Genomic DNA, 25621 nt, shown 5'->3' with positions numbered 1-25621 from the left:
TCACCGCCGGAAAGCTGCGTGGGTGAATGATGGAGAGGGATGGAGACAGAGAGAGATTAAATACAAGGGAGGAGAATAAAGGGGGGGAGATGGGAACATGAGATTGATGGGGAGAGAAATAAAGAGGAGGAGGTGAGACTGAGAATGGGAGTGGAGAGAAACAGAGGGCAGGCATTGAATACATGGAGAGGAACGGAAATGAACAGAGAGAGAGCTGAAAATACCAGGCAGGAGCCGACTTAGGATAAACAGAGGAGAGGAAGACAAAGAGAGGCGGTTTAACACTGAACAGAGGAGATGAGAGAGAACACGTGTGAGTCTGCTGAGACGTGGCAAGAGGAGTAACTAGGTAAAGTCAAGGTAAAGGGTGAACTGAGGTGAAAGTTGTGGGAATAGGGAACTGCCACAGGGATCAAACGTGAGGAGGTGTGAATCATAAAGGGTAAAAGAGAGAAAGAAAACCTGCAGGGACTTTCCAACTCGCCCTCTTTGGCACCTTCGCCATTTCACTTTCTCTCTCTCCACAGTGATAACATTCCTCCGCTCTCTGTCCCTCCCTCAAAATCCCTTCGCCTCGATCCTCTCTTCTAGCTTCCGATGGTTCAGCTTCACCAGATGGCTTGAGAGCGCTGTACCCCGAGGAGTGAATCCATCCGTCACAACTCTTTTCTTTTTCCCCTCTGCTCTCCGTGTCTCGCTGTACACTCGGCATCATCGAAAGTGACGGGGCCCAAATTAATTTGGACAACAGTGATTGTGTCTGAACAAGTCCTCATTGCAGCTAAGGCCTCTCTAATGCGGCGTCGAACTGCCCTGTCGAGTCCCTAACACACTGTTTGAGTGTTCCAGCCAATTTAACCATGGAGTGAGGGTTGGATGTAGATGTGCGAGGGGGGGAGAGAGAAGTGGATGGAGAGGTGAAGGGAGGGGAGTGGAGCAATGTGATTGAGGGAGTAATGTGCTGTCGTGGGAAATGGAGGGGGCGTATAGGTGTATGTGACAGAGAGAGAGAGAGGGAGAGAAAGAGAGGGGGACAGACAGAAAGAAAGATAGCACAGGGAGAGAGAGACAGCCTGACAGCTGTCCCTTAGGGGACTTGGGTCTTTTCTTTGGGCCTCTTTCTGATTCTTTTCTTTTCCCGCCTATAAACCGCCTCCCCGCCTTCTGAATCAGACCCTATGTGCAGTCTGTGGACGTCAGCTCCAGGCATCTACTTACCTGCCTCCCCACTAACACTCTTTGCACCTTTGCTCAGGTCCCATGAGGCTCGCGGTCCCTACTCCCCTTCCTCACACTTAGATAGTGTCCCTACCTCTCACTCTCACTCTCTCACGTACCTTAGGTCCTCGCTGCCTGGAGGATTTGCCCATCAGCTTCTCATCATCCAGTTCACATTGTTCCAGCAGATCCAAGATGTCCTCCTCCTGTCGGCCAAAACACAGAAAAAACATGGTATGAGAACAAAGTGCAAAAGTTGCTGATTTTAGTTACACAAGTGTATGTACAGTTTACAATGTATAAAGTATAAAACGAGAATGGCAGTCAGAGTTCATATCTCTGCCAAGAATCAACAGTACCCTTGTGAAACCACATTTTATATCACAGGATCCAGATTTTTGTATTGATCTGCCCCAAATTGCACACACTCAAACATATCGTTACCCTAAATATACCTGCATTTTTTCATCAAGATCCATGAATTATTCTCAAAAATCGATGGAAAAGTTTTAAAACACACTCTTGCATGTTAATGAAAGTAAATAAAAATTCCTGTATCTGCCCCGGATCTGGATCAACACCAGAATTTAAACGGTTTCTGTCTGAGGACACATGTCCACTGTTTCCGCTCATTTTGAGGAAAGCTGTTCAGTTGCCTCCAAACAAACCAACCAACAAACAAACGGACAGGGGGGGAAAACAATAATTAAAATATTTTGATATAGGGAGGCTTGAGTCATCCTGCAGCGGGCGCACTTTCGGTTAGAACCCGGCCCTTTGCTGCATGTCCTCCCCTCTCTCCCCATTTCATGCTTTCCTATTAATAACGTCAAAAATATTTTTAAAAATAGTGACTCTAAAGTCCAAATGAGATGTGAGAAAGACCCAAAGACCTTCAGTTATTTCAAAGAAAGTGGAGGGATGAAAAAGTTCAACTTCACAGGCCGCTGTGCCTTATCAAGGGGTTAGAAAAAAAGGCCCTGGCTGACCATGCATTGCTCTTTGGCAGCGCTCAGAGAGGCTGAATTTGGAAAAGGCAGCATCGCGGTCATCGCCAATGTGCTGGGGCCTTGGCCATTTGGCTGATGCTGAAATGCAGGCAAAGGTGATTAATGTAGCTTCACGGCTGGGACACAAAAGCTCCCACTTGCCTCTCAAAATACAGATGAAAAGTGGTTGTTTTCTCTCAGATTAGCCATCAGCTGCTTTTTGGGGAGGGTCTAGGAACAGGTCAGTGTGCTCCTGGCTCTCTCTGTTGGTATGTGTGTGTGCTGAAACATTTGTGCACCTGCTATATGTGTACATTGACATATTGCCTTATCTGTAAGTTTCTTTTTACCACTAGTGGGAGTTTTTACTTTATCAAAATGATCTAAACAAGAACAAAAGATAAGAAGAAAAACTACTTCATTGTTTCCTGGCATTCCTTAAAAATGGGACTAATCCACTCAAGTCTAGATCTAACACAAAATACATTTTGGTTCAGGTTGCCATCGGCTGGACTTGATTTCTTCTTACAAAGCAGGATGCCTGTCGAGTTCAGGTCGGACTCGGTTAACTTTTCTCTTGGGCTCTAAAGGGTTCAGATACAAAGTGTTGACCCAGGCCACACTCTATGTAGATCATATGATGCAGCATAAAGACTTTAGCAAGCTCTTATTTAGCATTCACTGGCTGTCAAAAATAAGTTACTAGTCCAAATTATGTTTTTTAAATTATTGCTTTACAAATTAAACAGTTTGTTTGATATGAAGCTGCCTTTTACTGCTTCCTTCTGTTGCAGAGGATATGGGGTCTCAGAAAGTATATACACAACATGTCATTTGTTGGCATCAGAGAACCAATGTCCCAAACTCTTCAGTCGTCTTTCTTCTTAAATTGTTGGCAGCTCCTACCATGACGCACTGTGACTCCACTTTTCTTGGCTGTTTGACAGATGATGCTGTCTTTAGCATTTCTGAGGTAATGTAGTCAGAGGACATTTTCCACTTTCCCTGGTTAGGGATTTATTACTGTCTGCAGTGCTTATTCCTTTAGACAAATAAAATCTGGTCAGGATCTCCTCGTGTCTTCTTCAAAGCAAGAACCACAGTCTTAGTGGGAAGTGGATAGGAAATGACAACGTTCATCAGAATGTTCCAATTTATAAAAGAATATCTTACATGACCATTAGCTATAAAACCTTTTAATGCTTATTCCATGTGGTCAGCATGGGTTCACCTGCAGACGCTTTTCTTTTATTTGCCTGTAGATGGTCCACATCTGCAAAACTGAAGTTCTAAACTGCTGATGTGGTCACTCTTTTCACCAGTGAAAGTTTAACTGAAGGTGCAGGTTCAAATGTCGTCCACTGCTCGACTCTGCAGGTGATGGATGACTTGTCCTGGTTTCAGGAACTTTGCATCAATTATACTGCATTTTTAATTCTGCCTTTTGTACAACACCATCAGTAGCAGATTGGGTTTCCTCCTCGTGTATTACTTTACTTACAGTCACCTGAAGTTAACTCTGAAACACCTGGTCCAGCAAGGGAAGGGATTTTTTGATTTGGGAGAATGAAAAAATACAATTCAATATTATTGATTCTTTTTTTAACCAGAATATTCCTCTTATGTTTTATGTGACAATATATAAATGACAAAAACTGTGGAGCCTAACTGATTCATGATACTCTTCTGCTTAATGTTTATGGGAAGCGCTTTGATTTGAATTGCACTGACTGGGAGGTTCCACCTGAAAACACTTTCTATTTTCGAAACTGCTCAAAAACACCTTGGAAATTTTTTGAAATGGGAGGAAATCAAATCAAAAGCAATTTGAAGATACATGATTGGCATTATTGTTTTCAACCAAACTCAAACATTACAAAGGTTTTGGCAGAAAGCGACATAGGGCCTCGTTCGGGGGTTCTGATCATTCTACCAGGCTCCTGTGCCTCGGTGATCGAAGAAAGAAATGGTCGTTGCTCAGGAGTCCCATGCCAATGTCTGCATGCCTGCTGGGCCTTCACTGCAATACCCCTGCATCAAATAAGTAAGCAGGAAAACAGAGATGGCCCACAACAGAGGTGACAGTGTGACGCACACCTGTCAGCCTGACTCTAATGTAAATGTGGAGAAGGGGGGTGAAGACCCTGCAGACTCCAGTGTCACCTGTAGCTGCGTCGCCTGTTGAACAGCAGCTGAAGCCAGGGAGCCTGCTCCGTGTGCTCCCTGGCAACGTGCGTCAGCATGTTATTGCTAGGATTACAAAAAACATTCTATTTTCTTTGACAGTGTGACAATCCATGACATTTTTCAATTCATGGCCCTGAGAATTCCACAAAGGCAGCGAACATGAGTCCTGTGGGAACAATGTCTGTCAGGCTTAACAGATATGTTGATGGTGTGCTGGAAAATAAACTCTGGCCCCCTTGCAACAGCAAAGACTAACCAAGCAGCAACAGGCCCGTCAGATGATCCATTATGGTTCCCACCAGGGTTATGAGCCAAATAATGGTGACGGATGCACAAAACAAGAGGCTTTGGTTTATCATAAGATCATCGTTATGTTTAGGTGGGCCATAACTCTTCAATAAGCACCTTTCAATTGTAGTCTAAGATATAAACCAAATCCAATCTCAAATCTGATTTCCCTCAATATTTTATCAGCACTGTCTCACCAGCACATTTCCCCCTCCTGAGCGCAGAGGAGAGGGTCGCACTGTGTGCTGCTGACACTTGTGGGGAGAGCACCACAGGTGTGGAAATGGAAGGATGATTCCAGGATGTGTCAGATGGCAGGATTCAGGAAACTATGTCCTCTCCCTTTGCCTGATATTAAACGTAAATTTTTTTTTAGCACTTTTCATGTAGAACTGATTAAATTATCATGATCAGTTTTCCAAATCGAAGGTAACATCAAACAGCATTAATAACCTAAGAACATACTATGAATAGTTTTCACAATATCCTCTAATACTGTGCATAACTCAACAAGTAAAATTTTAGTTTCAGAGTTTTTCATTGGTAAAATTGCTGCAGTGAACACGAGTGTGCTGTCAGGAGCACGGAGCGCACTGGGTGACACAAGGTGGCTGATGCACACGCACACACACACACAGACACACACACACACACACACACACAGCCTTTCCCTGGCAGTTTGCCCGACACACCTTCAACTCCTGCACATATGGAGAGTGTAAATTAGCAAAGTCTGAAAATAAAGCCAGTGACAGCTCCTGTACAATCAGGAACCTTGATTCATGTGTCAAAAAATAAAATCCTTTTTCTCAGTCTCCCTCTCGACTGTTTTATGATTCGACATTTCAAACCACTGATCAACAGCCTCATACATGCATCAACGTTAATATGAGGAGCTTTTCATTGATAAATGATGGTTGAATGTGGGCGGGATATGGGGCTGATATTATGATTTATAAATGGAACATTGCCTAAAGGTGTGTGGGTACAGGCTTTTAAAAATCGGATTATTTTGTGCTGCAGGCAATTTTTTGTGTGCACTTACACTTTAAGTAGGGGTCCTATGCACCGTCTAACTAATTAGCCCTCTGGTTTGCAAGCAACATGGCTAAAAGTAGACACATCTTGATAAGTTTATACTTTCATGCAGCAACCTGCCAGAAACACACTAGATAACTGGTGGTTAGCTCGTCCAACATTAGCTTATCGCCTGACGAGACAAAGGAAGCCGTGCTTAGTTTTTTTGTGAGTAAAAAGATTACTGGTTCTTCTACAGGCAGCTTGAAAACATTGAAGAGGCAACAACAGCCTTCAAATGAATTCCACTATTCAAATATGGTACGCTGCAAATCATGCAGATTATAAATGAGCTGGATTGTGTGTTTCAACCATCCATCTGTGTGAGGTCGGCAACAATGGGAGCAACTAAACAGAACCAAGGCTGAGGAGCACAAAGAAATGCTTATGAAGTCCTTGGAGAAACGTAACACAAATCAAGCTCCCGACAACAGATTGGCTTGAAAATCCATCGGTAGTGTTCAAGAACGGGTAGAAAAATAATTTGCATAAAATGCATTGTTTGTGGTTTGATGAATATCATAAAGGCACATTCAAATTCAGCATTATCCTTCTTTATCATGAGATTAGGATCTCACGCTCCATTAATGTCCCTAAATAAACGGATAGTCCAGTTGTCACTCACGATGGTGTCGTTAGATAACAAACTCTACAGCCTCCTTTGTCCCCATTATCTCTCTCCCTTCCTACTTTGAACGAGATCCGCATCTCTGTGTTTTGAATAAATTAAACCTACCTCAGCCAGGTTTTTCCACCCACTGATCTTTGATTGACACCTCTGCAGAAAGTCTACTTATGAAAGGACACAACTTTATGAAACTGAGAGGCTGTTGAGTTAGGTTCGATTCCACACAACCTGCAACAGTTGTATAAATCTCTTCCTAGTGCCTTAATAAGAATATGTGTAGTTATATTAATGTCTAAACATTCTTATTCAAAATTTAATATTAGAGCCTAAATGTTTTTGTCTGTATTTTTTGGGGTTTTTAAGCAGGATTGTTCAAAATGATTGGACGGATAACTTTAAGTTTATTGTAAGGATGTGATATTGTTCAGGAAATAAAACAATAAAAAGTTGTGTGTATACAGGACTTCTTTCCTTTCTTTAACATTTACATGGTGAGATGGGGGTTTTGTCACATTTGTGTTGATTTCTCAGAGAATAATTCATGAATCTTGATGAAAATCAGACAAGCAACAGTTGGTCCTTGGCGGAGGTAAACACTCTGTGCTGAGTGACATCCTTATATTTCCATTGCTGTTTTTTTTCTATTTGTCTTTTAGCAGGATTTTGCAAAAAACGAAACATGGTAGAAGGGAGAAGTTATGACAGAAGAACCCATTCACTTTTGGAGCTGGTTTTGTTTGGTCAAATTTTTAACTTTTCTGGTGAATTTCTCAAGAAATAATTCATGGATTTTGATGATATAAATCAGATAATTTTAGGGAGCTGATATCTATTCGTGTTTAATATTTGGTGTGGCTGGATGTTCTAGTTTCTTTGTGTGTATTGTTTCAAACACATCAGTACTTATTTCCTCGATACCTTTGAATAATCTAGCAATGCCTTCCTCTGTTTGTTTCAAATACTTCATCTGAACACATCACCAGACTTGAAAACAGAAGTTTCCCTATTTCTCTTGTTTGTTGTGCATTTGTATTTAAGTTTGTTGCAAAACTTCAACTTCAAAAAGAACCAATCATCTCAAAACTACTATCTGTATCAGAACCACATTATCTTTTGACTCGTTATATTTGTTCTCCCCCTCTCAACTTCTTCATCATAACTGAATTTCTACTTTTGTGGAAACACATCGCTCAATGCATTGCAACAGACATTCACGAGTTCACGTGTGTGCTCATTCACACACTTCATTGTATGTGTTCAAACATGTATCCTGAATCTGTGTCAATATATAAATAATTTACCTAAAGCAGAGAAATTCTAATGTGTGGGCAGCAAGAAGCTGAAGAGCTGCACTGAAACAAAAATGACACTGTGGTGGATCTGGTTTGCTTTTAAAGCTCATGTACACAAGGGGAACAACAAGTATCTGAGGGGAAAGTGAGTGAATGACGGTGAGAATGCGACACAGAGAAGAACATTCTGTCACAAGTTCCAACAAATACAAGGACTGCGGCAAACTTTCAGTATTATTTGCACATGCCACATCCATCCCTCTTTGGCATGTGCTTGTCCACAAGTCTCCTTATATTTATTGTGTATGTTTGTATTGGAGTCTCTGCAGGTTTCTATGATGTGTGTGAGTTTGCACGTGTGTGGGTGTGTGTGTGACAGTCTGCCACTGACGTACGTGCCTTCATTCGTTTCAGAGGATTATTCATTTCCTTTTGAAGTGAGGCAGCTCGCCCAGCGAGGAAGGTCTGAAAGGCGGCCGAGAGCAGGCCTTCATACTTCTCCAACAGCAGCTTGTCGTCTGGGGGGTAAATACGTCTGTAGGCCACAGAGACACAAAAAGAAAAGCAAAGAGAGTGAGGGAGGAGTAGAGAAAGAGAGAAAAAGAAAAAGGCAAAGAATGAGGGTCATCAATGCAGTGAGGAAGGAGATGAGGGAAATGTGAAGAGGGAAAGTGAAAGGCAAGAGTAAAAAGGAGTGGAGAGTTAGAAAGAGGGCGATTGGGGTTCAGCGAGGATACGAAATGAGAGGAGGAGTGGTGTCAGAATCGGGAGGCAGGGAGCAGTGACAGATAAAAAAAAAAAAGGGAGGATATGAAAAGGGGGAGAGAGAGTTGGCAAAGGAAGAGATGAAGAAAATGAGCAAGAATGAGTGTGGATGCAAAGATGGAAAGAGCCAGAGTTTGAGGAAAGATGGAGGAGGCCTGGAAGGAGGGGGGGAAGGAGAGAGGTCAAAACACAGCAGGTGAGAATGATGGAGCGAGCAGGAGGGGAAACACAGACGGAGAGAATTATAAGTATTTCAGCTGAAGGTGTGAAGTGATGCAGAGACAAGCAGAATTACTGCCCTGTGGTTGTGTGCCGCCGCCAACCAGTCAGGTTACAGGAAATATGGTCACATTCTCAAGTTCTGTTCCTGAGTTATGGACTTGAATATTGGCCAGAGAAGTGTTTTCATAACATTATGACCTTTTGGTTATGAAATGTCACCACTTTATCATTTTATCCTACAAGACATTTATATTAAATTTCGTCATAATTGGCATTACACTCTTTAGTTTTAGCCAAAAATGTGTGTGTCTTGTGTTGTAGTCACATTGACTTTGACTTTTGACCGAATACGTCCAAGCCTTGGTTCCAAGCGAACATTTCTACCCAAGTTGGAGAAATGCTCAAGGTGTCAGACAGACAGACAACCCAGGAACCTAATGCCTCCGGCTGTGGCTGTCGCCGGCGCATGAGAAAAGTTGAGTGGTGGGACCAAGGGAGGAGAATGAAGTACGAGGGAGCAAAGAAAAAAAAAAACAGAGAAAAGTAGCTGTTAACAGAGACCTTGAGTTAAGAAAACTGTACGAAAGTAATGCACAAATGCACGTCTGCTTTTACGAACATTACATCCTCCCTGAGACGTGCACTTACCTTCCCGTTTGTCGCCGTCTTTGCTAATGTGCCTCAAGTTCACGCTTTCCACATAGTTTTGTGCCCTCAAGACTAAACTCACAGTGCTCAGTGTTTATCTTAGGCCCGAGGGGATTAGGGAAATGTATAAACCTCGACCTGGTTATCCTCATAATACATCTCAAGACACCCCCTAAAATCATCGCTTCGGCCTTCAAATTAAAACCACAGTGTTATAAGCAAATTTAGCATTGGTCAGTGTAAAAGCAGGGAAATGGTTTGGATTCAACTCTGACATATTTAGAGAGGTTTAGAATTAACAGGAAGCAAAAAAAGGCCACTGATGCAAAAACACACACAGACATAAATAAGACGCCTATAGTTGACACCTACAATCCCAAGTAGAGTTTAACATTGCCCAATATCCCCTTTAGAGTTTGAACTACATCCCATCTGCCATTTGAACACTTTGTAAAGTCAGCCCAGAGAGAGAGGGATCAAGTCTCAGTGGAAACAATAAAAAGGAACAATTTTGGTGGCATTGTGAGGCAGCGTGGGATCATGGGAGATTCTGTCTTCACCGTAACTTCTGATTAAAATCTGCCTGATGTGAATCATAAACCATGTTCGTGTATGTATTTAACATGTTAAAGTTGTATTCACGTTATGCAGCAAACGGCAATAAACGATAATGATCCATTACGAGTGACCATTACAAAGGGTGGAAGGAAAAAACAGCCGACTGGCTAGCAGTGTGTTTTTCCACAAGTTATAGCAGAGACGAGTAAAGCCACAGGTTCGTGTCCTAAGTTACATTGACCACATTCTTTCCTCGAGATACTCTCTGAAAAACATCTGCATGAACAGAATTGAAATAATACATTTTGAAAAGAGACAGCGCTAGTCAGTCCTCAAAGTGCAGCATGAATCACTTGACTGAAAACTAGTAGGTCAACACTTTAATAGTGGGTGTTAACTGCTCCCTCTTTCTGGAACCAGCCCTATCTGAACATAAGGACATTTTATTTGAGGGCGACCCTCAACCTCAAATAAAATGTTCATGCTGAGGCGAATTTTCTGCCATATGTTTTCCTATTTTACAAGAGGCAAAACTCAAATTCATATTCCATTCATGTGAGCTTCTTCGTTTTGCTCAACGAATGTCTCTCAAGCCTGCTGATCCCACCGGACAAAAAAGTGTTAAAATGAGCAGCAACGGTGGCATCCAACCAGCTGGGTTTCCCTCTGCTGCCACGGGGTCATGTCTGTCTGCACCTGATGCAAGTTTCATCTAATGTAACTAAGTTCATTACCTGAACTCATCTAATGAGAAGCGGTGTGTTAATCAGACTCCAGTGCGGCGCTGGAACACCATCTGAATGCTAAGGGGTCTTTATTAGGGGGTGCTCCAGACAGATCTCAGCCTGTCTGATTGGCTGTCTGGCTGCCTGTCGGAAGAGAGGAAGGAGGTGACAGCACTTCATGCAGTCTGGGATCAGTATTCTGACTTCAGCCACTCAGTCAAGTGATGAGTCAAGAAGTCTTGACTTGTGGAGACTTCAACAAGATCTGTCTGTGTAAGTGTGTGTTTTTTGTGTATGTGTAAGGGCTTGAGAAAGACTAGGGGGGGGGTATGGTTGCGTGCAGGCGTGTTGGATAAAGAGACAGAGGCAGTAGAATAAACTGAAGGAGAGAAGGAACATTAACAATTTACAAAGAACAAGCGGCGAACCAGGACTCGATATTGCTGAGTCATGTTTTGAGGTAGATCTGCTCTGTCTGTGAGGTGACTATTACAAATTGACACATTCGACGTCGCCCTAAATTTAAGCTGGAGTTTCAGAAGAGAAGAAAAGAGGTATGGGGGGAAAAGAGGAGATGGAAAAAAGCTGTCAGACAAAGTATACATGCTAATTTGAATTTCAAAAAAATGCTGCAGAGGTAACCTTGCATCGTGGAGGAACTATTTGAGCCTTGGCATTACACACTACCCCTGATTTTCTCTCTATTTTACATATTCTCTCCGTCTTAATTATTCTGCCCTCAAAACACAGTTTTCTTTTGTTTGTTGTCTGCAGGAACAGTACTTATTCTCCCGAGAGCCTGGCACTCCGCAGATGACCCCGTGAATGTAAGCGACTCTGTCACGAACACAGGGAGTGGAGCTGCTGCTGGAGGGACAGCCTCCTCTACTCGGCTCTTTGCCTCCTTACCTGTAGTTCCCCAGATGTTGCTTTTCATGCTCCTCCCTGGAGATCTGCTTGCGGACCTGTGCCAGTCGCTCTTTCTAGAAATAGGAAGGAAAATCATTCAGGTGAAGTTCACTGCCACTCCTATCTTATCCGCATGAATACAGACATAAAAGCAACACTGTGAGAGGAGAGGAAGATACGAAAAAGCAGCCACGTCCTCATCAGTGTGACTTATCATTTAAAAGGCATTTTGCGATCTACGCTATTACAGTAATATATTAAAAAAAAGAATAATTATGGAGCTCAGCCGGCTAGCCTGTCTGAAAGCAGAAAGGAGAACTCCACCACTGCCACTTCAGTGTCATTCGATAGACCTGAACCAAGTCTCACACTTCATCCACTCGAACATGAGGTAGTGCACTTTTTCAAATGCAGCCTCTGCGCCATCTTTCCTTATTCCCACTGATTACCTCTGTGGCTGATCAAAAGGCTAATCAAAGAGGGTGGAGACGTAAAGCACTCATAGCTGCAACTTTTCCTCATACAGATGAGAAAAGCTCCCCAAGTCCTTCATTTCAAAAAGAAAATAATTAAATGGTATGTTTGTCTAAAATAGACTCCGACTCTTTTGACGTAGGAGTGAGAAGTACAGACTTTCTGCTCTGGCTTTTCTTCTCACTTTAGCTCATCTTGTTTCACTTCTGAGGAAATACTTTCAACTCTTTGATTTTTTTTGGTAGAGTGATTGATATGTTAAATCATTGTCTTGTATAATATCTCTAAACACATCTGAATCCAGTCTTGATCTTTTGTGCTCATGTAGTTGGGGTTTTACTGAAACGCCATCTCATGACTCAGGGTCGAGGACCATGACTGCACAGCCACTGTTTCAGTCACCAGGCTGGTTTTTGAAGTCTGGGATTTAAATAACTGAAAAATGTAGCAGATTAGATTTTTGTGGCTATTTCTTAATAATTTAAGTTAAGAAAAGTTCTTTATCCTGTAGATTTGCCAAGGATGGCTAAATTTATGCTACATTTTAATAGAAGTTAATCCGAGGTTAAGAGCAGTGGGTTGTGGAGTGCTTCAGGGAAGACTGTTAGGGACACTATTATTTTACATATTTAAAGATGATTTACCTCTTACTCTGAATTATGCCTGACTGATGCTGATGATTCCACAATGTATGCATCAGCATTCACACACCTGGAAGACTTAGCATGGTTTTAAATGAGGAATAAAGGTTAATAAAAGAACAGGTAATAAATTAGGTAACTAAACAAATAATGTCTAGCTATTCAACCACCTTATTAGAGCAATCCTTAGTGTTATCACAGCTAGATTATTGCTCAGTGATTTGGTCCAGAACAAAAGAGAGTAACCTGAACTGGATACCGGTAGCTCAGAGAAATAAACCAGCATGCATTGTGCTCCATATGAAACTGTACAATGAGTAGTTTCTTTTCAGCTGGTCAAGTGTTAAAAGCAGGCTGCAACATTCTCTAATGTGCTTTATTAGAAATATTATGATAACTAAAACACCTTTCAGTGGTGCTTAAGATGCCAGATGCTCCACTGCAGTTGGTCAGCAGCCAGCAGAGAGAATATATGAACTGTAACAGTATTAAAATGAAGCAGAATCTTTCTCACTAACTTCCCATGTGAATGATAACTTTTAAACCAACTATTTTCTTTGTGAATTACCAGTTCTTCTCTCCTTCTCTCAAGTGTGTGACGTTGTTTCTCCCAGTCTGAAGAAGCAGCTGAGAGCTTTTTCATGGAGCCGTGTCCGTAGAGCCGTCTCTGAGCTTCTGCCTTTTGCTGGGCCAGGTTACGCTTCTTATCACTGGCCCTTAGTAATAGTAAGAAGAGTCAACACAATGCATAGTTAAAAGACACACAGTCTGGGATCACAGCAAAAAGCTATTACATCAGATCTTCTTCAACTTCTTCCTTTTTCAAAAATAAAACTTCACATCTTCTGCTCTGTTTCTGTCAGATTCTTCTGCATGCAGAACGTCTTGCAGGATCTTGAAGCACTAAACCCTGCTCTGTAAAGAACAAACGTTATCCACAGAAAAATATTTTTAAGAATTCTGTAAAACTATAGAATGAAGAAGCTCGGCAGTGTGCAGGTCTCATCCCTAACAAATAGACTGACCTGAATTTGCCTTTTAGAATATCACATTGTGATGGAACAAAGAAAACCCTCCACATAACATGTAACAGTACAAAGATAAATATGGAGCAGGGGCACAAATAAAACCAACAAGCCCACGATGAACAGGACCAGACAGCTGATCCTGAACAAGTGGGTCACTGCAGTCTGGAGAAAGGGCAATTCATTTTAGTCAATCACTGGCCCTTTAAATTGGATATTGAGTGCCGTTGGGGGTCTGAGGTTTATCAATGTCCATGCCCGGCCGGGTCTGAATTGATCCCATGTTGATACAGTCGGGCACTGCAAACTGAGTTGAGAGCGGCCCCTCCCTCTGCATACTGCATACCCCTCCCGTTCGGAAAGCAAAGCCATTACTATATAAGGAAGAAGTGAGTGAGGTAGAACAAAGCCTTCATTCACTCCAGCGTGAACATACGCAGTTTGTCCGGTGGAAAAAGCTCCCCGCCGCCTTTCAAGGCCTCCTACGATTTATTTGTCAAGAAATAATCAAATCTCCCCTTTTAATCTGTGGGAACACGGCAAACATCAGCCACCAAACAAATCATTCTGATAAGAAATTTGTTTGTGCCGACTGAGGCCAGGCAGGAGGATGGAGCAGGTTTTTATGTGGGATGGCTGCACCACGCACCACATTTGGCCAAGCTAGATGTATGGGGCTGCATGTAATTGATCCATTGTGTGTTTGTGGGGGGGTTGTGTATGTGTGCGGCAAGAAGAGTTGAGACTATATTTAGAGCAGTAAGAGGAGGACAAGCTCAGGGAGAGAAAACGAGAAAAAGAGAGCAGATATCCAGAGGTCTGGTGTACGATGATCAATCAGCGGACGGACTCACTGTAGCCAGGGGACAGAAAAGCATTCCAGCGAAAACACACACAAACACACACTTCATGGACAAGGAACACGTTATACGGCGAGAATGACAGTGTGCGTAACCTAAGCAGACAAACAAATCGCCCACAATGCAAAGTAAAGAGACCAACGGAGGAAGCTTATATAAATATACAGATCAGTGTAAACAATGCTGACTCAAAATCAGATAGCATAAGGTAGCAGACGTAAAGAGAACACACACCCCCACGCACACACACACACACACACACACACACACACACACACACACACACACACACACACACACACACACACACACACACACACACACACCCCCACGCACACACACACACACACACACACACACACACACACACACACACAGCGCATCTCAGTGAAGGGTGAACAAAGCACACAATAGAGCCACAGCTTTTTGCCTTGGCCATTATATGTCTTCTTATCCACTACGGCACACCGACAGACAGTTGTACAGTCAGACAGACGTGTTATGTTTTTGGGGGGGGGTGGTCTAAAGCTCAAACCTCCCGTTTGTTTCAAGCCAATGTCACAATTGTGTCATCAATCTAAAACCAAAACAAGATACAGACTGAACTGTGCTGTACAGAATATATAGTCCATATAAAGTTTTAGGTTTCCAAATAAAGCAAGAGTCTTATAAAAGAAGGTTTGATGCAAGCGTTGCCTGCATGAAACTTAATAGGATTCATGTGTCTGTCTGTGTGTGTGTGTGTGTGTGTCTGTGTGTGAGTGTGAGTGTGTGTGAGACCCCGGAGAACAGTACCTAATGTTGAGGAGTTTGAGAGCATTGAGCAGCACCCCTTTCTTCACGTCGTAATCAATCTTCTGATCGGTCCCGAAGCTCGGCGCTCGATTGATCTGTCGGAGAGGAGAGAGAGATTCAAAGAATATTCTTGGAGGGGTTCAACTTCATCTTTATGGTTCTTTTTTCTTTTTTCAACTCAGCAGACAGAAATGCTATGCAAATACAGGAGTGAATCGAGGACATCTTTTTTAAAAGAGCGATCTGTTCACACAAGAAAGGAGAGATGGTGGAGGAAAGACGGAAAGGCTTTTTCTCCCCGTTGAGGGGCGTTTTGGAACTGTTAGCCTTTGCCTGGACATAAATCCTGTCTGACACTGATGTGTGAATGCATGTGCCTGAAGAGGAGTTCATGATGTGAGTATGAATGAGCACACGGGAACAGCTTGTGTAGGTCACTGTCACCAGAGAAGCGACCCGGCCACAGCAAGCGGTCCATGACTCTGTAACCTACGTTTGCCCGCCACAGCTACACAATGCAACACCCATCTCTGCCGGTGCCAGTGATAATCTCTTTGTGCGCATCAGGAAATTACCACCACTCAGCTCCGAGCTGTCATATACAATCAGGAACAGAATAAGCAACCTGTGATTTGAGGTACAAAAGCCGGTGTCACCCTGGGGAAAGATTCAAGAACAGGTTACCTTTTCTTAACTGAACCCTTTCCAGCACCAGTGCGAGGTATTCAGATGTCAGTTATTATACCTGACACAATAAATCAATTCTTCCCCTTTACTCTTTGTTACGTTCCCCCCCCGTCTGTCTCCCAAGGTGAGAAAGAGATTATGTGAGACAACAAAAGAACCAGAAAAAGAGAGAGGAGTGCAGCGGGAGGGTGAATGAACTGGCAACTGTGATTGGAATGGTCTCCTCCCATGGGGTTAATTTAAAATGACTACGCAACAGATGCCGAATAAAATGCTGGCTCGGGTTGATAAACCTTGATTGTCGAGGCAAGTCATGTCTCCTCCTAACATTGTTCAAACGCTCCAACCACCTTTTTTTATGTGGAACAACAGTATGAGTGGCTCGTTTTAAAATCATTTGATTAGTATTAGCTTTAATAGTAATGGCTTTCATAATGGTGTGTTGTTTGTGTGAGCATAAGTTAGTACATGTGAGGATCCTGAACCAAGTAAGAAAGAGAACATTGACTTGAAACAAGTTCTTTGAATCATTAAACTGAATCTAACCCAAGAGCAAGGTTCAGGCAATGGGCAGAAAACCTCATTTGGGCCATTTAAAAGAACTGGGTAACATATGGTTTCACCGAGATGCGGTGCATGTTCATTATAAATGATCTGAACACGTTGTTTTAAGTACTCTGAAGCAGAATCTAATGAAAACAGTGTACAAGGGCATCAAGGTTAAGATAACCAAAGAGATTTGCTTAGAAATTTATATTGGCCTGAAAAGCAGCTATTAACTAAAGCTGTTTTCAGACATTAATTCCAGTAAAATTCAGCTGAGAAGAAAATACTGACTCATTTGTAATGTTTATTTTTGTTGACGTCTGAGATATTTTTATTCTTCTATAAATTCTATTCATCCACAAGCCCACTCACTCGCTGTGTGTTTTTAGATTATTTTTCCCACTCTATTGTTACAGGAGCTCACTCAGACATTTTACTAGGTTGGCTGGCACAAAAAGTTCTGAAAAATGTGCATTCTCACATGCAGCCTCTCCAGGAAAATGTGTGAACCTGTCTGAAAGCAGCTTTAGTCATTTTTTGGCAATTTAATATGACCCTATATATCTCCATCTGTAGGTACTCTAATTGCAGTTTGCTTTCTTGTGGGCCAGAAGGTCACCAGATTCAAATGTTGGCTTTATTTCATTTCACACGTTTCTACATTCATTTGTTAGTGAACTCAGACTAAAGCCAAATGCCAAAAAGAAACTGACTTATGGATGAAAACGACTGCTGAAGTAACAGTTTTGAAAGTGTAGCTGCAAATTCCTGCCTCCCAGTCGCCTTAATCTGCAGTCAGAGTGAGTATTTGTGTCAGAAACACTCTTGTTCGTATCTTCCTTTCGAAAAAAAATCAGTTGGATACAGTGGAGTTACATCAATGCAGCACAACAGCCAATCACAAATTGGGATTTTGATAGAAGAGCAGCATTGAGCCAATCAGAGGTTTGAGTGTGCATCGTAGGAGCTGCCAATAAGGAACGAGGATACCGAATGCCGAGGGAGACCAATGAGTAAACTGATTGGTGTGTGACATCGGATCGCCGAAAGATTTTTTTGGGCTGAAATTGAGCGACAAAATCCGAAAGCTCCTTTTTTCCGAAGCATCTCATGCAGGGGGGGGTAGCTCTTAGAAGCTCCTTCCCTCTTTCTCTGCCGTTCTTCTTCTGAACCAGACACAACTAATCCTAACACAAAGGTGCTAACTACAGTGAGGGAGTTTTGAGTTGTATGATAATATTTACATTAAAACCAGGATCCCAGGAACCAAGATAACCAGATCATTGACTGTTTTGTCAGCAGGGGGGAAGGTAGACACAATAAAGAGAAGTATATAATGAACGAATTTTCATTTGGATTATACAGTAGGCAGCAGTAAAAATGCTACTCCCAAACTGTCAATCAGCCGTTCATCTTAACTACAAACACCCAAAAAACATGAACATTTATGTACAATACAGATTATACAAGCTTTCATGTTGAAGTGCATGTGTCCATCCGAGGAAGGGCATAGGTGGAAAAAGGAGCAACCTTGTGAAAACTAACCCTGAGCTGCATCTCTGTAGAGTAGATAATGTACTATCAGTATAACCTTCTCTGGGCCTGTTGTGCAGCCTTTTTCTACGAGTTCAGGCGATAGCTCTACAAATACCGAGCTGCTCGACCCACACCAACATGAAATCTACGGATGTGCCTTTGTGAGCCTGCACCCACATGTGCGATTTTCCACACAGCAACCATTTATCAGAAGGACGGGGTAGGTGATGAATGTCTTCCAGTGCAAAGAGGGAAAAAAGGAACAGAGAGCCTATCCAACTCTCTGACTCAATAGAATGAAGTCTACAATACGTCCCTCTGTGTGCTGGGAAGGACAGAGCTCCACTTCGACCAACAGTGCCCTACCTAGGAATAAAAGACACTTCAAAAGAAAAGGAGGAAAGAGGTCTGTTTTCATTTAGAGCACTCCTTGATATGACAGCCACAATGAAGAGAGTGTGGCTTCAGCGTGCTGCAGCCTATAGGTAACAGCCAGACTGGAAGGGATCCTGGCGAAGGATGTCTCATTACTTGTCTTCATTTCTTATTTTGATTTGCGGTGTCAAGCTGTCACTGGGTAGACCGGCATCACAGCGCTCACTCTCTCTCTTTGCTCTCCCTCAGTCTTTCGTCTCTCTCCTTCAACTCTCAGCTGTCCTCCTGGTTACTTTCTCTTCCCACTCGGTTTCTCGCTGTCTCTCACCGCATTTTCTGTCTGGTCACTCATCCTCCTCCTCCGCTTACTGGCCGTCATTCTTCGGCTGTTACCTCTCTTATTCGTTTTCTCTTTCTGAGTTTTCTGTGTTCGCCGTGTCCTCCCTGGCAGGAAGCTGGACCAGTATGGTCCTAATGAACCCCTGCAGGCTCCCAAATCCCCCGCTCTGATTTCCTTAAGTGACTCTGGCAGGGTCTTAAAGGAGCCCTTGGTTGCGCCAAGACACATTCAATAAAAGCGTCAGATGAAAAGATTAGAAACTCCTTTTTACTCGTGCTTTGCTTCAGTTCAGCATCAGCATCTCATTAATGTAGCTCAAATCTCAGTCGCTCACACAGCAGATTGAACATAAAGGAACGGACCATATCAGTGTGTAATTTTTCACAGGATAAGTCGATCCTCATCTGATCATCTCATTAAACTTAGAACATCTCATCTTATTAAAAGATCGTAGGGTGAACTGTAAACCATTCAAAAACTGTACAAGACATGATGCAATTTTATTGCCTGCACCTGGACGTGTGTGACTGACATGAATAAGTAACTTGCCTTTATTTGTAAAGACTCAAGTAAAATATAGCTTGTCATGGGGCGATATCCATTTGGTCAGGATTGTCTTTTTGCTGATCTTTACGGAAGCTCCATAAGAACAAAGGGCCAGAAGTTTAACGGGCATATTTTACTTTGCTTTCTTGTGGAACAAACATTTCCACGAAATTTGGTGGAAGGAAGGTACATGGGCCAAGAGAGAACCCATTACATCTTGGTGGAGATCAAAACAAATAGGATGATCCAAGAATTCTTATTTTAAACATTGCGAGATATGTCATTTTTCTGCCTGATTTTCATTGATTTGTCACGGACTAATTCAAAGATTGTGATTTTATAAATCTGAGAAATTGATTGCAATTTGGGGTGGATACAAATCTGGACTTAAATGTTGTTTCATGCTGGGATAGGCTTATTTCAACCACTGCCTTAACCAATAGGACTAGAAACCTCTATCACAGATGTGTAGCTGAGATAATGTCATGTGGCCCTGGCTGTAAGGCTTGTTAGAATCGAAGAGGACAGGGCGGAGGTATGTGCTCTTCTGAGTGCCGTTCTAGTTAATATTGTTTTCATTATTTAACCTATTTATCTATGGATTTATTCTTTCCAAGTGGGAAATTCTCCTCAGGGTCACTTGATACCATGACATGACCGTTACTCTGTTTCGACTCCGTCTAACAATCCATTGTTATCATTTCTATTAAGAATGAACCCAGTGAAGAAAATCTCCTTCCAATGATTGTTGAGAGTGTTGTGGGCATCAAGCAGCTTGCGCCTGTGGCCTCTGTTGGTGTCACACCAACCCTGATAACATAGCAACAGCGATGGATCAAGACCAATCAGCTGGTTTCTTTCCGCAACAAATTGCTTCCCCCCATCGACATCTATTCTGTGTCTGGAATAGTCGTCAAACAAGCGTAGGGGCAGCTTGTGATTAATCGGTTCAGAAAAACGACCCCCCTCTTATTATTTCTGGCAGAGTGTAAACAACCACTGCTTTGACAAGCCTCCCATTCTGCCCTGCACACTCGAGGGTATCGGCACAGTTCAACCGCTGTCAGAATGGAGTGTTTGTTGCCGCACAATGGCGGAATGGGAGAGGGAGAGGGAGCGAGGGAGAGCATGAGCGACAGAAAGACAGACAGCTGGCCACCCGGTTAAGTCGCTCTCTTGTTTCAACCGTCTTATCAATCACTGTTTTGTTCTTTTTGTGGCGTTTTTAGTGGTCCAGTCGGACACGGGGAAACTCTAGCTGGGCATGCTGAGCTCCTGGTGGAGGTCCTGGGAGTGAGCAAGGCAACGCTTAGCTCAGCCACCAGTCAACCTGACCTGCCTGACTGAATGGCCGGCAGGGTGCAGGGAGTGTTGTGTTTCCTTTTTGTTCTTTCTTCGAGGACTCACAAAGATATATTGAGACACAGCCACAAAAGCAAAATGTGCATTTTAGGTGCACAAAAACGTAAACAGTGTAATTCCCACTGTGGTATTTAAAAAAATTCAAGATAAATTAATAAAATATGCCTACGGTCGGTCCTAAATATGAAAGAATATTCATGTTCTTCTCTTACACACTGGAGCTCCATATGTCACTCATAAACATACAATATGTATCATTCCTTTCAATCATATGCGTGCACACACAAACACACACACAAACACACATACACACAGTCTGCCATGCCTGCCTGATGATAAATGACTAAATGTTGGGGTGTGTTTTCAACTGGCCCACATATGGGGCCTGTACACTCCTAATTTGATACTTATTCCATGAAATAGTCATGCTGCGGGAAGATGGATGTGGATGGAGATAGACAGTCCCATACATCATTCTAATTATTCTTTAATAAACCTCTTATAAGCCAAAGTAGCTCGCAGGTAACTACTGCCACCTAGGGTTTGGAAGGAAAAAAAACTCCCTCTCAGGGCTAAAGGACGATCAGATCCACAGACATTTAAATGAGAATGAATCCCACTAAGCACAAAGGATTAATCAAAGACAAAAAAGGAGAATGAAAGGTGGAAGAGGGCAAGAGAGACTCTGGAAGATAATTGAGTAAATCAAACTGTATGTATTCTCCTCTATCATTTTTCACCCAAGAAGATTCAATCATGAGGGGATGAAAATTATTTGGAGAGTACAGGTAGCAAGTAAATTCCCCCTTAATCACCCAGAATACACAATAATGTTCGACTCGGCTGATGTAGGCAGGGGTTAGAAAACACTTCTCCTCAGATTTCCTGAGGAAATATCTGAAAGGCAGAATAACCTCTAAATCCGACTTCCAAAAAACTCCCAGGGAAAACAGCTATGCTTTAAATTTAGCTTTAAGGACATAACATTTTCATCTCACTGTGCACAGATGAAATAGAACTTCAATTGAAAGCTTACATAATGGCAAGACGGTATTTATTCCACACAGGAAATTAAAAGTATTTGTAATTCATTTGCACTGTGTGTTTGTGTATGCAGGGGATGTGGGAGAGGAAGAAAAAAAAAATATCCTTGGTTTTGTTTCTTTGCGTATGTGTGTGTATCGTGGCATCTGTTTACTCTTGCCAGCGCAGATTACTCCCCACTAACACACATACACAAACACATGTGCAGACACACACACACGCACACACTTGAACTGAAAAGAAAAGGAAGTCTGGATTATGTTGGCTCTGAGGGATGGACAGGCAAACCAAACTCATCTTGAAACAATTGGGGACAGAGTGCTGGAAGAGAGGAAAGTTGCAGGAAGGGGTGAGAGGAGGGAGGGGAGGGCTGGAGAGTCACTGCCCTTGGGGGGAGCGGTCCATCTGCAGCTCTGTTGGTCTGTTGTCGGAATGCCCATTCACACACAAACACACACATACACAAACACTGAGACATAACAAACCTGTGCCACAGCTGACCTAACCATGCCCGCCTCATTAGCTGCCAATCACTCTGCACAACCTTTCCTGAAGGAGGCGCGGGGGGGTTCATCTGCCTCTCTTTAAGTTCTGCATCTTTATTTAATTTCTTGTGTGCATATATTCCTCGCTCCTTCTTTGACGAAAGATGTGCTGTGGGCTGGGGTTTGATGGTATGCAGGTAGGAATGGTCATCCACACACACACACACACACACACACACACACACACACACACACACACACACACACACACACACACACACACACACACACACACACACACACACACACACACACACACACACACACACACACACACACACACACACACACACACACACACACACACACTTACACACACTTACACAGTTTTGCGCAATTAGCCTTTATAGGACTTTGCATTGACAGAACTGTATTCCTATCCTTAACCTTGACTAACTCATGACTAAGCCTAACCTTAACCTAACCACAATTCACATCTTACCCTTAACCGAGACCTCAGAAATGACAATTAGCCTCATTAGAACCAGGCATATTCCCCATGAGGTCCACTGGTCCTGACAAGGTCAGTGTTAGCATGAAAAGGTTATAAAGTGGTAACAAAAATGAGTACACATAGACACACACATGCATACGACATAGAAACGGTATCATCAGTGTGCGGTACCTCTCATAGTGCATGTGTGTGTTAACAGGGTCCAGTACTACAGAAAGCACTTTGCACGGACCGGGCAGGTTTCTAATTATTCGTGCTCACTACCATAACTTGTGTGTTCTTAGTCAGAGTCGACCAGTTGGCGTTTTTCTGCTGCATTTCGGGAAACAAAATGTAAAAAAAAGAAAGAATAAAGGGATTTAAACTAATTGAGTCAGAAATTATAATCAGTCTGGGCCCAGATCCTTGATCCTTTTCCATCATGAAAAGCAGTTCTATTTGTTAGATTTTAGATGTAAAAGCTGGAACTTTTGAGGAAATAGATTTGACTGTATATATGTTTTTCTTTCATCGCCCTTCACACACCAAACTGTTTTTCCGTTCTCCTCCATCCATTTGATGTTATTTGTCATGCTGGCTTAAAGCACATGGGCCGTGGATAAACCTCACAGAGGAGGGTGGTGCTTGGGTGATAATGTTGTCCCATTACTACTGTAAATTTCACCATTGAGTAAATACATTCCTCTACTCACACTGGATTTGGAGACGCCTGCTGTTCTCTTTGACCCACGCACCACAATTTTAAGACAGCACCACATTTTGGCATAATTAATTAGGATGTCACGAGGCAGTTCCTGCACTAAAACGAATATATGTGCATTTCTGCACGAATCCCATTTTCCTTTGTATTTTTCTTTTGCATCTGTTTAATTTTGTATTTTTTAAAGACAGAAAACACTCAATGTAGCCCTCAGAGCAAAAAACCTTGGCACTCACAATTCAAACCAGTCTGAAGTACAAGGAAACTGTGTGTATGTGTTTGTATGAATGTGTACTTGTGTATGTGCACTTCAGTGTGTGTCTGTGAAGATCACGGCTGAATGTAACGCCTTTCCTATACGAGACACAGATGCTGTCTGGGCCGGTTTAATGAAAGTAATGTCTCCGGTTACGCCATTTGAGCCATTTGAACCATTTGAGTGTGTGTGTGTGTGTGTGTGTGTGTGTGTGTGTGTGTGTGTGTGTGAGTGTGTGTGTGTGTGTGTGTCTGTGTGTGCGCCTACTGTATGTTTTGAATGTCAAAAGGGGGTAAAACTTGTGTTGAAAACCCTGCAGAATTAAGATAAGGATCAACACAAAGGCCTGTCTCCCTCCTCTTCTCTTCTCCTCTTTCTTCACCCGCTCGGAGCACAAAGCGCCTGTTTAAAGTCTGGCCTTGGTTTGAGTACCTCTCTCGCCTTCTCTGTTTTCAACCCTGCAACAAGCTATTTAGCAGGTGCGGGCTTGTCTGTGGGTTGTTCCTCTTGAGTATCTGTATCTGTTATCAGTATATTTTCAACGATGTCTCGCCTTTTGCGCTCCTTTGCTCACAAAGAGCCGCTGTATCGAGTCTTGCACAGAGGCAAACGTGTCCTCTAATCACGGGAGTTTTCAGTTGTACTATTTTGAATACCTCCTCCCAAATAAAACAAATAAAACAAATAGTGGCTATATTTTATGGAAGTGTATGGGGGACGTGACCGACAATCATATTCCTTTTCCTTCCCCAACTGCTGCACACACATGCTCAGAAAACAACAGACAAAAACAAAAACACAAAGGGCAGGACTAATGTCAAGTGACAGCTTCCTACATATGATACCATCTAGCTTTCAGGTACCCAACTGGCTTTGAGTTTACACAGGTTGAACTTTCATTTCCTGGCTGCGAGTTTGCATGTCAGACAACCAGCTTTGACGTTTTAAAGAGTGAAAGAGGAAGACATTGTCGGAACAGCCGTCTGGCTAAAGCCTCAACGAGGCGTGGCGCACGTAATTCACAGTGACACCAATAAGGAAACCTGAGAGGTGTCCGCAAAATTCAAAACAAACCTGTAAAAACCAATTCCTGACACAATTCTTTACTGTTTGGAAACTGGGGGGGGGGGCAGAAATAAAAAATGGTGAAATGGGTTGAAATAGATTCAATTTACCACAAAATGTTGAAACGGGATCTGGTGAAATATTAAATCTGGACCTGAGGGCTTGCTATGGGGTACCGTTTGTGGCAACCAGGCCACGGGCTGCGCTGCATGATGCATGCAGGCTGAATGGGAATGAACGTTGTCAGGCTAAAAAGTGGTAATAAAGTCATTTTCAGGCTTGACAGCAGGGATTGGAGAAGGGGTCTTTCTGCTTGTAACTATCCCCTGACTAATCAGTCGAATTTTGGAAATAAATGATTGCCGCTGTAAATGTTGCGTGAAAGAGAAGCAGGGATCTGTGTGTGTGTGTGTGTGTGTGTGTGTGTGCGTCTGTGTGTAGGATGTTAATTGATGAGAGTTATAGAGAGCTGCTAGTAGCACAGGGGGGATCATTACCAGTGAAGTGGAACAACTGCATTCACGGCTGTTTGCCATGTCTCATACACATTTACACACACACACACACACACGATGCACACACACTGGCACAGTGCACCGGCAGTCAAAAGGAACACCACTTTTGCTCTCTCTTGTACATCCTTTCAACTGCTCAACCACAAAAAGGGAGTCAAATAGAGTAATTATATCACCCTAATTCCATGGTGACTCTTCTGAAAACAACAACAGACTATCACGTGTCACTTCTTTCTTTCTTTTTTCTCTCCTTCAAATCACAGACTTTTGGAAATCGCAAGATTTTTTTGGGGTTGGCATGATGGCAGAAAAACAAACAATTATCCCGGAGGCATTTCCCATCCTTGAG

General features: G+C 42.7%; 1 protein-coding gene across 1 annotated transcript in view; it reads right to left on the bottom strand.

Annotated features, from left to right (window-relative positions):
* Positions 1-25621, bottom strand: part of ttll7 (tubulin tyrosine ligase-like family, member 7) — a 68909-nt gene that overhangs the window by 20380 nt on the left and 22908 nt on the right. Inside the window, exons 10-14 of the mRNA XM_053430814.1 lie at positions 15302-15396; positions 13190-13337; positions 11507-11580; positions 8079-8214; positions 1338-1424 (exon numbers count right to left, since the gene is read on the bottom strand). Coding sequence (XP_053286789.1) covers positions 1338-1424; positions 8079-8214; positions 11507-11580; positions 13190-13337; positions 15302-15396 — 540 coding nt within the window. The remainder of the gene's footprint in view (positions 1-1337; positions 1425-8078; positions 8215-11506; positions 11581-13189; positions 13338-15301; positions 15397-25621) is intronic.

This window comes from Pleuronectes platessa, chromosome 9, assembly GCF_947347685.1.
Source record: "Pleuronectes platessa chromosome 9, fPlePla1.1, whole genome shotgun sequence".
Lineage (NCBI taxonomy): Eukaryota > Metazoa > Chordata > Actinopteri > Pleuronectiformes > Pleuronectidae > Pleuronectes > Pleuronectes platessa.
The sequence above is the reverse complement of the archived record's forward strand: the minus strand, read 5'-3'. Positions and strand labels throughout refer to the sequence as shown.